Consider the following 12,116-nt stretch of genomic DNA (forward strand, 5'->3'; position numbering starts at 1 on the left):
TCTATGAAAATCGTCTTTTAGTGGAATATTCCACAACGTTGATATTCGTCTGCCTTTTTATGAATCGTTTTCAAATAAACGCTAGATGATCAATATTATACGTGCACGCAAGCACATTACGGCCGCGCGCGGATAATCGCCCCGTTGATTTCCTCTCTGACTTTTACAGTGAAACCGAAAGAAGACATTTCACAAAACAGCTTATAACTTCATCAAACTTACTCTGATTATCCTAACACTGATAACATAGAGTCCTTACCTGACATCAGATGGTATCCAACTGGTATATTCCAATTCCTGATCACCATTCGAAAAAATCGATACGTGTATGGATCCAACGCGATACTGTAGAACTCCATGATCAGCGGGGATCTGAGGTTCCAGAATGAACTGTGGTACTGGTAACCCTGGCTGGATCAGTGAACTGGAAAATGTGGATATAATGTCGCACCTCAGCCAGGAGAATTAAACTTTCCACTCGGGCCTGAACGCTCGACATTTCTGTTTCTGTTTTCTTTCACCACGGCATCAGCGGTCTCTGTGACTTCAAGTTCAGAAGACTCATCTTCGTTGTCATTATTATTAGACCTGCTTGTGCTTGGTTTCATGAAATATTTGTTAAGCTTAGCTTGTTTTGGCCATCTCTCTCTCTCGCTCGTATACCTGTTTGTCGTTATGGTGGCCAGACAGGCTCAAAAAAAGAAAGAAAAAAAGATTCACATCCGAGCGGCGCCATCCGCGCTTTATCAGAGTGAAGCAACATGTAATGATTGTTTCGTTCATCGCATAGGCTATTTAATTTTAGCCTATTTTAATACAATTCAAATAATAAAATTGTGCTTAGAGAAATTATTTTCACCGGACATTATGACCGGAGAGATTTAAATATTCGGACTTCAACATATTTTGCCGGTCAAATACCGGTAATTACCGGCTAACGGAAACGCTGCCGTTAACACTTTGGATGCCACGGACGTGATAACACGTGTTATCAGCCCGACGCCTGAATGCCCAGCACGACAATTAGCGTTTTTAATTTTTCATTAGCGATCTGAATTCATAATATTTCATCATCCGAGTCTATCGTTGGGAAACTAGCCCCATCAGGAGCTCAGATGTGAAAAAGCGCCCCCTATAGTCTCCCGGATAGTATTGCACCCATTGGAATGGAGTCAATGAAAATGCATGAGAAAAAAAAACTCCGGAATCCACATTTTACTTCTCACGCATGTAACCGGAGGTTATCCCAGTCATTCTGGACCATCAGAACAGCATCTAATATGTGTTTACAGTATGTAGCGTTGGATCAATAAAAGGATTGATTTTTGGAATGGCGATCAGGAATTGGAATAATCTTTTTGGATACCATCTGATCTCAGGTAAGGAATCTATTTTACCAGTCTTAGGATAATCAGACCTGTTTTCAAGGAGATATAAGCGTTTCCCCTATGTGTGATCTGGCTGTTTGGCTGTGCGAGCGATCAGGAACTAAGAGAATCGATTTTCAGCATGCGGCCCCAGCATGCACACGTACACATAATTATACTATCGATAATCTAGCGTTTATTTGAAAACGATTCATAAATAGGCCGAAAAATGACAACGTTCTAGAATATTCCAGTACAGGGCGTTTATCACGGAATCTTTTTTATTTTCCTTGAAAACGAGGGCTTTTCAAAATGCTATAAAACGGAAATGAACCGATAAAAAAACAATCCGCTTCGACAATGTTGACTGGAAAATGAGTCATTGATAAGCGACGGGCAGATTAGACACATAGCCATAATTAAAAACATAGATTAGGCGTTTTTAACGCTAACATTGAAGTGGGTGCTGGGCATTCAAGCACTAAATCGTGCACCCCCTGGTGGGCGCTGAAAGTGTTAAGAGTATTTTTGTGCAAATCACTCACCTTACAGCAGCTACCATAATATGTACCAGAATAGTCCACCTACTAGGGGTGTAACGGTACGTGTATTCGTCCAACGAATTTACGGTACGGCCGTCACGGTGCGGTACGTGCAGCCATACGGAGAATACGCGCACACACGCGAGTCATGCATGCAGGCACTCGCGAGGTCCGTGCGAGAACGGCGCACGCGGCCGGGCACACCGAGTCCGACTTCAGTTCAGAGCAGGCGAAAGTGCACGGAGGAGAAAGGCACATTTACATTGGAACAGCTGCAGGGTCATTACAGTTTTCTTTCGTTTTCTTTCGTTTTCTTGTTCGCCCAATAACGTTAACCAAACGAAACCAATGGAAAGAAACACGCACGTGTCGCAGACACCAGAGGTGCGTTCCTAGGGTGTTGGCAGACCGGATGTGGCTGGGGAGGGCGTTCCAGAGGGAGGGTGTGGCTGCAGCAAAAGCCCAGGTCCGGAGCCTGGTCCTGTTGGAAATAACACCCAGGTGCACCTACTCCTGCACTTGTCTTTGTGTCTAGATTCACTGAAACGGGGCCCAAAACCTGACAGTGTGGTGTCTAATCTGTGTGTGTTTTATCTGCAGGCGGTGACTGTGCGACCTTGTTGAAGAACATAGGAGCTCTGCCGGTAGACATGGCACGGATGTACTTCGCTGAGACGGTCCTGGCTCTAGAATACCTGCACAACTACGGCATCGTACACAGAGACCTCAAACCAGACAAGTAAGACCCAATATACATGTACCAGTCTACTAGCATGCAATATAGTCTAATAAAGTCTACTAGCATACAGTCTATTAAAGTCTACTAGCATACAATATAGTCTATTAAAGTCTACTAGCATGCAAGATAGAGTCTAATAAAGTCTACTAGCATGCAATATAGAGTCTAATAAAGTCTACTAGCATGCAAGATAGTCTATTAAAGTCTATTAGCATGCAGAATAGTCTTAATAAATTCTACTAGCATGCAAGATAGAGTCTAATAAAGTCTACTAGCATGCAGAATAGTCTTTAATAAAGTCTACTAGCATGCAGGATAGAGTCTAATAAAGTCGACTAACATGCAGAATAGTCTAATAGAGTACTAGCATGCACAATAAAGTCTACTAACATGCACAATAAAGTCTACTAGCATGCACAATAAAGTCTACTAGCATGCACAATAAAGTCTACTAGCATGCACAATAAAGTCTACTAGCATGCACAATAAAGTACTAGCATGCACAATAGAGTACTAGCATGCACAATAAAGTCTACTAGCATGCACAATAAAGTACTAGCATGCACAATAGAGTACTAGCATGCACAATAAAGTCTACTAGCATGCACAATAAAGTACTAGCATGCACAATAGAGTACTAGCATGCACAATAAAGTACTAGCATGCACAATAAAGTCTAATAAAGTATCTCTCTTTTCACTCTCTCTCCTTTAGTCTCCTGATCACATCCCTGGGTCACGTCAAGCTGACAGACTTTGGTCTGTCTAAGATCGGTCTGATGAGCCTGACCACCAACCTGTATGAAGGACACATAGAGAAAGACACCAGAGAGTTTCTAGATAAACAGGTAAACTGCATTACATCCAAATGTAAAGGGAACATCACCAACATGATGATTTCCAATGTGTTGTGTCCACGTTCTAGGAAAGTTCAATCAACCTGTGTGAACATGAGCTACTTCCTCCCAGAATCCAGAGAAGGGACGACTCAAACTAAACCTGTAATGTCATCAGGTATACATTCTGGAGCTGATCCATAGACAATACATGGGAGCCTCTTTTTACCCACAGAATGTTTGTTTTCTTTTTTTTAATGCTTTAGTCTCTAGTAGTGCTCCCGGTTCTGAAACAGAAAATGTACCCATGTACTAGGGCTGACCTTGACTAGTCGAATAGTCGACTAATCGATCGAAAGGCGCCGTCGTCGACTGCCAACCTCTTAGTCGAATGCGAGAAAAAAAAGATAATAATATATTTTTTAATCATTCTTTCCAAAAGCAAAGAGGCCTAGAAGCGTGGCTAACGCTAATGGCGCACATACCAGCGAGGCTAACTGCCTAAGAAAACGGGCACAGAGGCACAAACTCAAGGATTTCACACACTAGACATATCAAGATGTATCCATCAGTGGACCAATTGCATGCTTTTGCAGAGGACAAGAAGCCTTCAGTCGACTCCTTCAGACATTAAGCACCCCCCACAGCCCAAATGGAATGATCCCCCCAAAAAACGCCTTATTTTTTTTGCATTCAGGGGGGTAGTCGACTACCAGTCGACTATCGGCAAATTTCGGCCAATCAAAGTCGACTATACAAATCCTTAGTCGGGGACAAGCCTACCATGTACTCAATTCATTGTCTATGATGCTGCTCTAGACTAACATCACAAATGTGATGTCTGCCCCTAGTGGCGGCTCAAAGGTGTGACACTTTATGTGAGAGCCATTCACTCCCTGCTTTACATGTATGACACCATGTGACCTTGTTATTTGGTAGATTTCTCCGGTATTGTCTCTCATTGTGTGTGTGTTCCCCTGCCTGTCTGTGTGTGTGTGTGTGTGTTCCCCTGCCTGTCTGTGTGTGTGTGTGTGTGTGTGTGTGTGTGTGTGTGTGTGTGTGTGTTCCTCCTCCCAGGTGTGTGGTACTCCAGAGTACATCGCCCCAGAGGTCATCCTCCGGCAGGGCTACGGGAAGCCGGTGGACTGGTGGTCCATGGGGGTCATCCTCTACGAGTTCCTGGTGGGCTGCGCCCCCTTCTTTGGAGACACGCCGGAGGAGCTGTTCGGCCAAGTCATCAGTGGTGAGTCATCTAGACCAGGAGACACTTCTAGACCAGGAGACGCTGCTAGACCAGGAGACACATCTAGACCAGGAGACACATCTAGACCAGGAGACGCTGCTAGACCAGGAGACACTTCTAGACCAGGAGACACATCTAGACCAGGAGACACATCTAGACCAGGAGACACATCTAGACCAGGAGACACATCTAGACCAGGAGACACTTCTAGACCAGGAGACACATCTAGACCAGGAGACACATCTAGACCTGGAGACACTTCTAGACCAGGAGACACATCTAGACCAGGAGACACTTCTAGACCAGGAGACACATCTAGACCAGGAGACACTGCTAGACCAGGAGACACTTCTAGACCAGGAGACACTTCTAGACCAGGAGACACTTCTAGACCAGGAGACACTTCTAGACCAGGAGACACATCTAGACCAGGAGACACTTCTAGACCAGGAGACGCTGCTAGACCAGGAGACACATCTAGACCAGGAGACACTTCTAGACCAGGAGACACTTCTAGACCAGGAGACACATGGAGACACTTCTAGACCAGGAGACGCTGCTAGACCAGGAGACGCTGCTAGACCAGGAGACACTTCTAGACCAGGAGACACTTCTAGACCAGGAGACACTTCTAGACCAGGAGACACATCTAGACCAGGAGACACTTCTAGACCAGGAGACACATCTAGACCAGGAGACACTTCTAGACCAGGAGACACATCTAGACCAGGAGACACATCTAGACCAGGAGACACTTCTAGACCAGGAGACACTTCTAGACCAGGAGACACTTCTAGACCAGGAGACTCTTCTAGACCAGGAGACACTTCTAGACCAGGAGACTCTTCTAGACCAGGAGACACTTCTAGACCAGGAGACTCTTCTAGACCAGGAGACACTTCTAGACCAGGAGACACTTCTAGACCAGGAGACACATCTAGACCAGGAGACACATCTAGACCAGGAGACACTTCTAGACCAGGAGACACATCTAGACCAGGAGACACTTCTAGACCAGGAGACACATCTAGACCAGGAGACACATCTAGACCAGGAGACACTTCTAGACCAGGAGACACTTCTAGACCAGGAGACACTTCTAGACCAGGAGACACTTCTAGACCAGGAGACACATCTAGACCAGGAGACACTTCTAGACCAGGAGACACTTCTAGACCAGGAGACACTTCTAGACCAGGAGCCACTTCTAGACCAGGAGACACTTCTAGACCAGGAGACACTTCTAGACCAGGAGACACTTCTAGACCAGGAGACACATCTAGACCAGGAGACACTTCTAGACCAGGAGACACTTCTAGACCAGGAGACACATCTAGACCAGGAGACGCTTCTAGACCAGGAGACGCTTCTAGACCAGGAGACGCTTCTAGACCAGGAGACGCTTCTAGACCAGGAGACGCTTCTAGACCAGGAGACACTTCTAGACCAGGAGACGCTTCTAGACCAGGAGACACATCTAGACCAGGAGACACTTCTAGACCAGGAGACACATCTAGACCTGGAGACACATCTAGACCAGGAGACACTTCTAGACCAGGAGACTCTTCTAGACCAGGAGACACATCTAGACCAGGAGACGCTTCTAGACCAGGAGACACTTCTAGACCAGGAGACACTGCTAGACCAGGAGACACATCTAGACCAGGAGACTCTTCTAGACCAGGAGACACTTCTAGACCAGGAGACACTTCTAGACCAGGAGACACTTCTAGACCAGGAGACACATCTAGACCAGGAGACACTTCTAGACCAGGAGACACATCTAGACCAGGAGACACTTCTAGACCAGGAGACGCTTCTAGACCAGGAGACGCTTCTAGACCAGGAGACCAGGGCTCGAGACTAACGATGTCCCGTCGTCCCGGGGACGATCAAATATTGATTTGGGACGAACAGAAATCTTTGCTGGGACGCAACCGGGACGGAGAGGATTTTTTTCACAGGAAATGTCAATTGGCGACTGTCAGTGCGCGCATATATTGCTGTCAAATGATGAATGTCTCGTGCTGACTAAGTTCACTGAAGTCTAAACGTAGCGTGATTTGCCAAATCCAATGACTATCTCCGCCTCCCAATGCAGCCATACACTAATCCAGCATCAAGTTCCTACCCACCTCTCCTCAGCCAGTCGCGCTGCAGCAGCGTCACACCCCAAATGAATCTCGCATCAAAAAAGAAAATCGTGTTAACAGGTGAGGGAAATCTCTCTTACCTAGGCTTTCTCCACTGGTATTTAACCCTGGTTGACACAGTGAATGACAGCTGGTAATTGACAGTCGCACGGCACGAGACCACTGTACAAGAACCGCGGAAAGATCAGAATGTTATATAAAAAAAAAAAAACGCGCGCTATACTGTGGCATCCTCTCAGTGACGAGAGCACCGCAAACATGCTGCGCTATTTGAAGAGGATAAACACAGACCCAAAATGACCAACAGGGAACTGCATCCAGCAATACTACCCCTGAGTCTAAGGTGAGGACACATTTAAATCACAGAAGTGTAATGTTAGTCTATTGGAACTGTATACAGTTATCGACGCGTTCTAGTTATAGCTGCTTATTGCTAGCTAACGTTACTGACTAACGTGCAGACTGCCACTGATTATTAAAGGATTTCTATTCGATTCTATACTAACACGTAATGTTACTACCATTGCGAGTTAATTGGCATAACGTTACATTTATCTAAACGAACGCGGAGAAATAGACGACAGGCAAACTTCACTCTGCAGCTACACAATGAATCCATATTCAGTGAGGAGGGCCCGCTGGAATTTAGCAGCAGTTATCAATATCGACCAGGAGGACAGCGCGATCTAAGGGACATGTTTCATTACTAGTCAAGTGTCATTACTTTAGTTATCAAAGGTGGAATCTCTGGACGCAATGACATTATATAGTTTAAAGCTAAACTACGTTTTTCTTTCTTGTTAGAAGAGGGATAACTTATTCAGTTAGATTTGATTTGATCTTTATTTATCTCTAACATTTTCAACCATAAACACACATTTGTAATAACAAAAAAAACGAAAACGAAATAAAATACCAATACATTTAAATATATTTTCCTATGGAAGGAATAATCAAGATGGCTCCAATTGGTTGACTATAACAGCACCGTGACCAAATATCCCTATACTAGCACCTTGTTAAACACTTTTTTTTTACATTTATTTTTAATCATAATTATTCTTGTGAAATCTTTCCACCATGGGAGCCTTTTGACTAAATCAATTTATTCTCCCCTTCTCTGAATGGTGTTTCTTATGGCAATAATAACTATAGACGACAAAACCAAAGTAAAGAAACTACATTTGATTTTTGGGACGGTTAAAATTGTATTTCGGGACGGTTTTGGGACGGTGGTGAAAAAAGTTAGTCTGGAGCCCTGCAGGAGACACTTCTAGACCAGGAGACACTTATAGACCAGGAGACACTTCTAGACCAGGAGACACATCTAGACCAGGAGACACATCTAGACCAGGAGACACTTCTAGACCAGGAGACACTTCTAGACCAGGAGACGCATCTAGACCAGGAGACACTTCTAGACCAGGAGACACTTCTAGACCAGGAGACACTTCTAGACCAGGAGACACATCTAGACCAGGAGACACTTCTAGACCAGGAGACACTTCTAGACCAGGAGACACTTCTAGACCAGGAGACACTTCTAGACCAGGAGACACATCTAGACCAGGAGACACTTCTAGACCAGGAGACACATCTAGACCTGGAGACACATCTAGACCAGGAGACACTTCTAGACCAGGAGACACTTCTAGACCAGGAGACACTTCTAGACCAGGAGACACTTCTAGACCAGGAGACACATCTAGACCAGGAGACACTTCTAGACCAGGAGACACATCTAGACCAGGAGACACTTCTAGACCAGGAGACACATCTAGACCAGGAGACACTTCTAGACCAGGAGACACTTCTAGACCAGGAGACGCTTCTAGACCAGGAGACACATCTAGACCAGGAGACACATCTAGACCAGGAGACTCTTCTAGACCAGGAGACACTTCTAGACCAGGAGACACTTCTAGACCAGGAGACACATCTAGACCTGGAGACACATCTAGACCAGGAGACACTTCTAGACCAGGAGACACTTCTAGACCAGGAGACACATCTAGACCTGGAGACACATCTAGACCAGGAGACACTTCTAGACCAGGAGACACTTCTAGACCAGGAGACACATCTAGACCAGGAGACGCTGCTAGACCAGGAGACACTTCTAGACCAGGAGACACTTCTAGACCAGGAGACACTTCTAGACCAGGAGACACATCTAGACCAGGAGACGCTGCTAGACCAGGAGACACTTCTAGACCAGGAGACGCTTCTAGACCAGGAGACACATTTAGACCAGGAGACACATCTAGACCAGGAGACACATCTAGACCTGGAGACACATCTAGACCAGGAGACACTTCTAGACCAGGAGACACTTCTAGACCAGGAGACACTTCTAGACCAGGAGACACATCTAGACCAGGAGACACTTCTAGACCAGGAGACGCTGCTAGACCAGGAGACGCTTCTAGACCAGGAGACGCTTCTAGACCAGGAGACACATCTAGACCAGGAGACACATCTAGACCAGGAGACACATCTAGACCTGGAGACACATCTAGACCAGGAGACACATCTAGACCAGGAGACACATCTAGACCAGGAGACACTTCTAGACCAGGAGACACATCTAGACCAGGAGACACATCTAGACCTGGAGACACTTCTAGACCAGGAGACACATCTAGACCAGGAGACACTTCTAGACCAGGAGACACATCTAGACCAGGAGACACTTCTAGACCAGGAGACACTTCTAGACCTGGAGACACATCTAGACCTGGAGACACATCTAGACCAGGAGACACTTCTAAACCAGGAGACACTTCTAGACCAGGAGACACTTCTAGACCAGGAGACTCTTCTAGACCAGGAGACACTTCTAGACCAGGAGACACTTCTAGACCAGGAGACACTTCTAGACCAGGAGACACATCTAGACCAGGAGACACTTCTAGACCAGGAGACACTTCTAGACCAGGAGACACATCTAGACCAGGAGACGCTGCTAGACCAGGAGACACATCTAGACCAGGAGACGCTGCTAGACCAGGAGACATATCTAGACCTGGAGACACATCTAGACCAGGAGACGCTGCTAGACCAGGAGACACATCTAGACCAGGAGACGCTGCTAGACCAGGAGACACTTCTAGACCAGGAGACACATCTAGACCAGGAGACACATCTAGACCTGGAGACACATCTAGACCAGGAGACGCTGCTAGACCAGGAGACACTTCTAGACCAGGAGACACATCTAGACCAGGAGACACATCTAGACCTGGAGACACATCTAGACCAGGAGACACATCTAGACCAGGAGACACATCTAGACCAGGAGACACTTCTAGACCAGGAGACACTTCTAGACCAGGAGACACATCTAGACCTGGAGACACATCTAGACCAGGAGACACATCTAGACCAGGAGACACTTCTAGACCAGGAGACACATCTAGACCTGGAGACACTTCTAGACCAGGAGACACTTCTAGACCAGGAGACACATCTAGACCAGGAGACACATCTAGACCAGGAGACACTTCTAGACCAGGAGACGCTTCTAGACCAGGAGACACTTCTAGACCAGGAGACACTTCTAGACCAGGAGACACATCTAGACCAGGAGACACTTCTAGACCAGGAGACACTTCTAGACCAGGAGACACTTCTAGACCAGGAGACACTTCTAGACCAGGAGACACTTCTAGACCAGGAGACACTTCTAGACCAGGAGACGCTTCTAGACCAGGAGACACTTCTAGACCAGGAGACACATCTAGACCAGGAGACACATCTAGACCAGGAGACACATCTAGAGAACCAACAGGTCATGTATCCAGTCAGGTGTATTCCACGCGGGGAAACAGGAAGTAGGGTGTATTCCACGTGGGGAAACAGGAAGTAGGGAGTATTCCACGCGGGGAAACAGGAAGTAGGGTGTATTCCACGCGGGGAAACAGGAAGTAGGGTGTATTCCACGCGGGGAAACAGGAAGTAGGGAGTATTCCACGCGGGGAAACAGGAAGTAGGGAGTATTCCACGCGGGGAAACAGGAAGTAGGGAGTATTCCACGCGGGGAAACAGGAAGTAGGGAGTATTCCACGCGGGGAAACAGGAAGTAGGGAGTATTCCACGCGGGGAAACAGGAAGTAGGGAGTATTCCATGCGGGGAAACAGGAAGTAGGGAGTATAGACCACTACACTTCCGCGTTACATTGAAATCGGGGAGGAGATTGCGGGGGGGTGAAATGAATGAATGTGGATGAGAGCCTTGACATTAAGTGATTGCAGATACGGCTGCGGGGGTGCTAGAGACATGATCGAATAGACGTTTATGCGCCTGAATCTCCTGAACACGGCGTGAGACATTCCTAATCGATCAGAACTAAATTGGCAGCGAAAAAGACAGTTTTTAAGCATCGATTTCCCCATGCACATGCGCAGATTGGCCACGGAGTGTGACGCAACGCACATCCACCTGGAATGTTCCATTAGAGGGGCATTAGAGGGGGTGTTGTGTTGTGAGAATGATAAGATAGAATTAAATATACAGTAAAAGGAATACAGTACAAATATACAGAAGTCTACAGTAAGTGTAATATTGCACAGTGTTGTGCATTTATAATCAGTAGCTTAGGCTACATAGTAGGCTAATGACAGCCTATTCTAGTCTAGCAGGTGCTGGTATAGACTAGTAATGTTGATTTTCAGTCATCTATGACATTTTTTGCTTAGATATACCGTATATCTAGGCAAAAAACTTCATATATGTCAGATATATGTCATATATTATACATCTATACCAGCACCTGCTAGACTAGAATAGACTGTTATTAGCCTACTATAGTGGCGGAAGTGTTGCGGTGGTCTATTCCACATGGGGAAACAGTCAGTAGGGAGGGGGATACATGCACTCGTAAACAACAACATTAATTTTGGACCCACACATTTTTTTTAAATAAATTCATTCATCAATAATTTTTTTGTGGGGGAAAAGCAATAATTTTGCACCTTTCTAAAAGCTCTTTGGATGTATTATAAAAAGACTTAGAACATAGAAATGTTATCTAACACCTTTTAAAATATATATATATTTTTTTATAATAAATCAACTAGACGGAACACATAAGGACTGTGTCTCAGTAGTCCTCTCAAAGCGTAGCTGTACTAGTCCCTTCAGGGTTAACGTTGAGACGGGGTTCACGCTCGAAAGTGCCTCGAATATTGGATTTGCAAAATTTTCTGGTGAATCGCCGATTTCGTACAAAAAAATC

At 45.7% G+C, this 12,116-nt stretch overlaps 1 protein-coding gene across 1 annotated transcript in view; it reads left to right on the forward strand.

Annotated features, from left to right (window-relative positions):
- LOC311223569 (microtubule-associated serine/threonine-protein kinase 2-like) overlaps positions 1–12,116 on the forward strand; it is a 465,967-nt gene that overhangs the window by 426,591 nt on the left and 27,260 nt on the right. The window contains exons 16-18 of the mRNA XM_084308349.1: positions 2,510–2,648; positions 3,363–3,495; positions 4,561–4,726. Coding sequence (XP_084164475.1) covers positions 2,510–2,648; positions 3,363–3,495; positions 4,561–4,726 — 438 coding nt within the window. The remainder of the gene's footprint in view (positions 1–2,509; positions 2,649–3,362; positions 3,496–4,560; positions 4,727–12,116) is intronic.

This window comes from Notolepis coatsorum (assembly GCF_963971535.1).
Source record: "Notolepis coatsorum genome assembly, chromosome: 2".
Lineage (NCBI taxonomy): Eukaryota > Metazoa > Chordata > Actinopteri > Aulopiformes > Paralepididae > Notolepis > Notolepis coatsorum.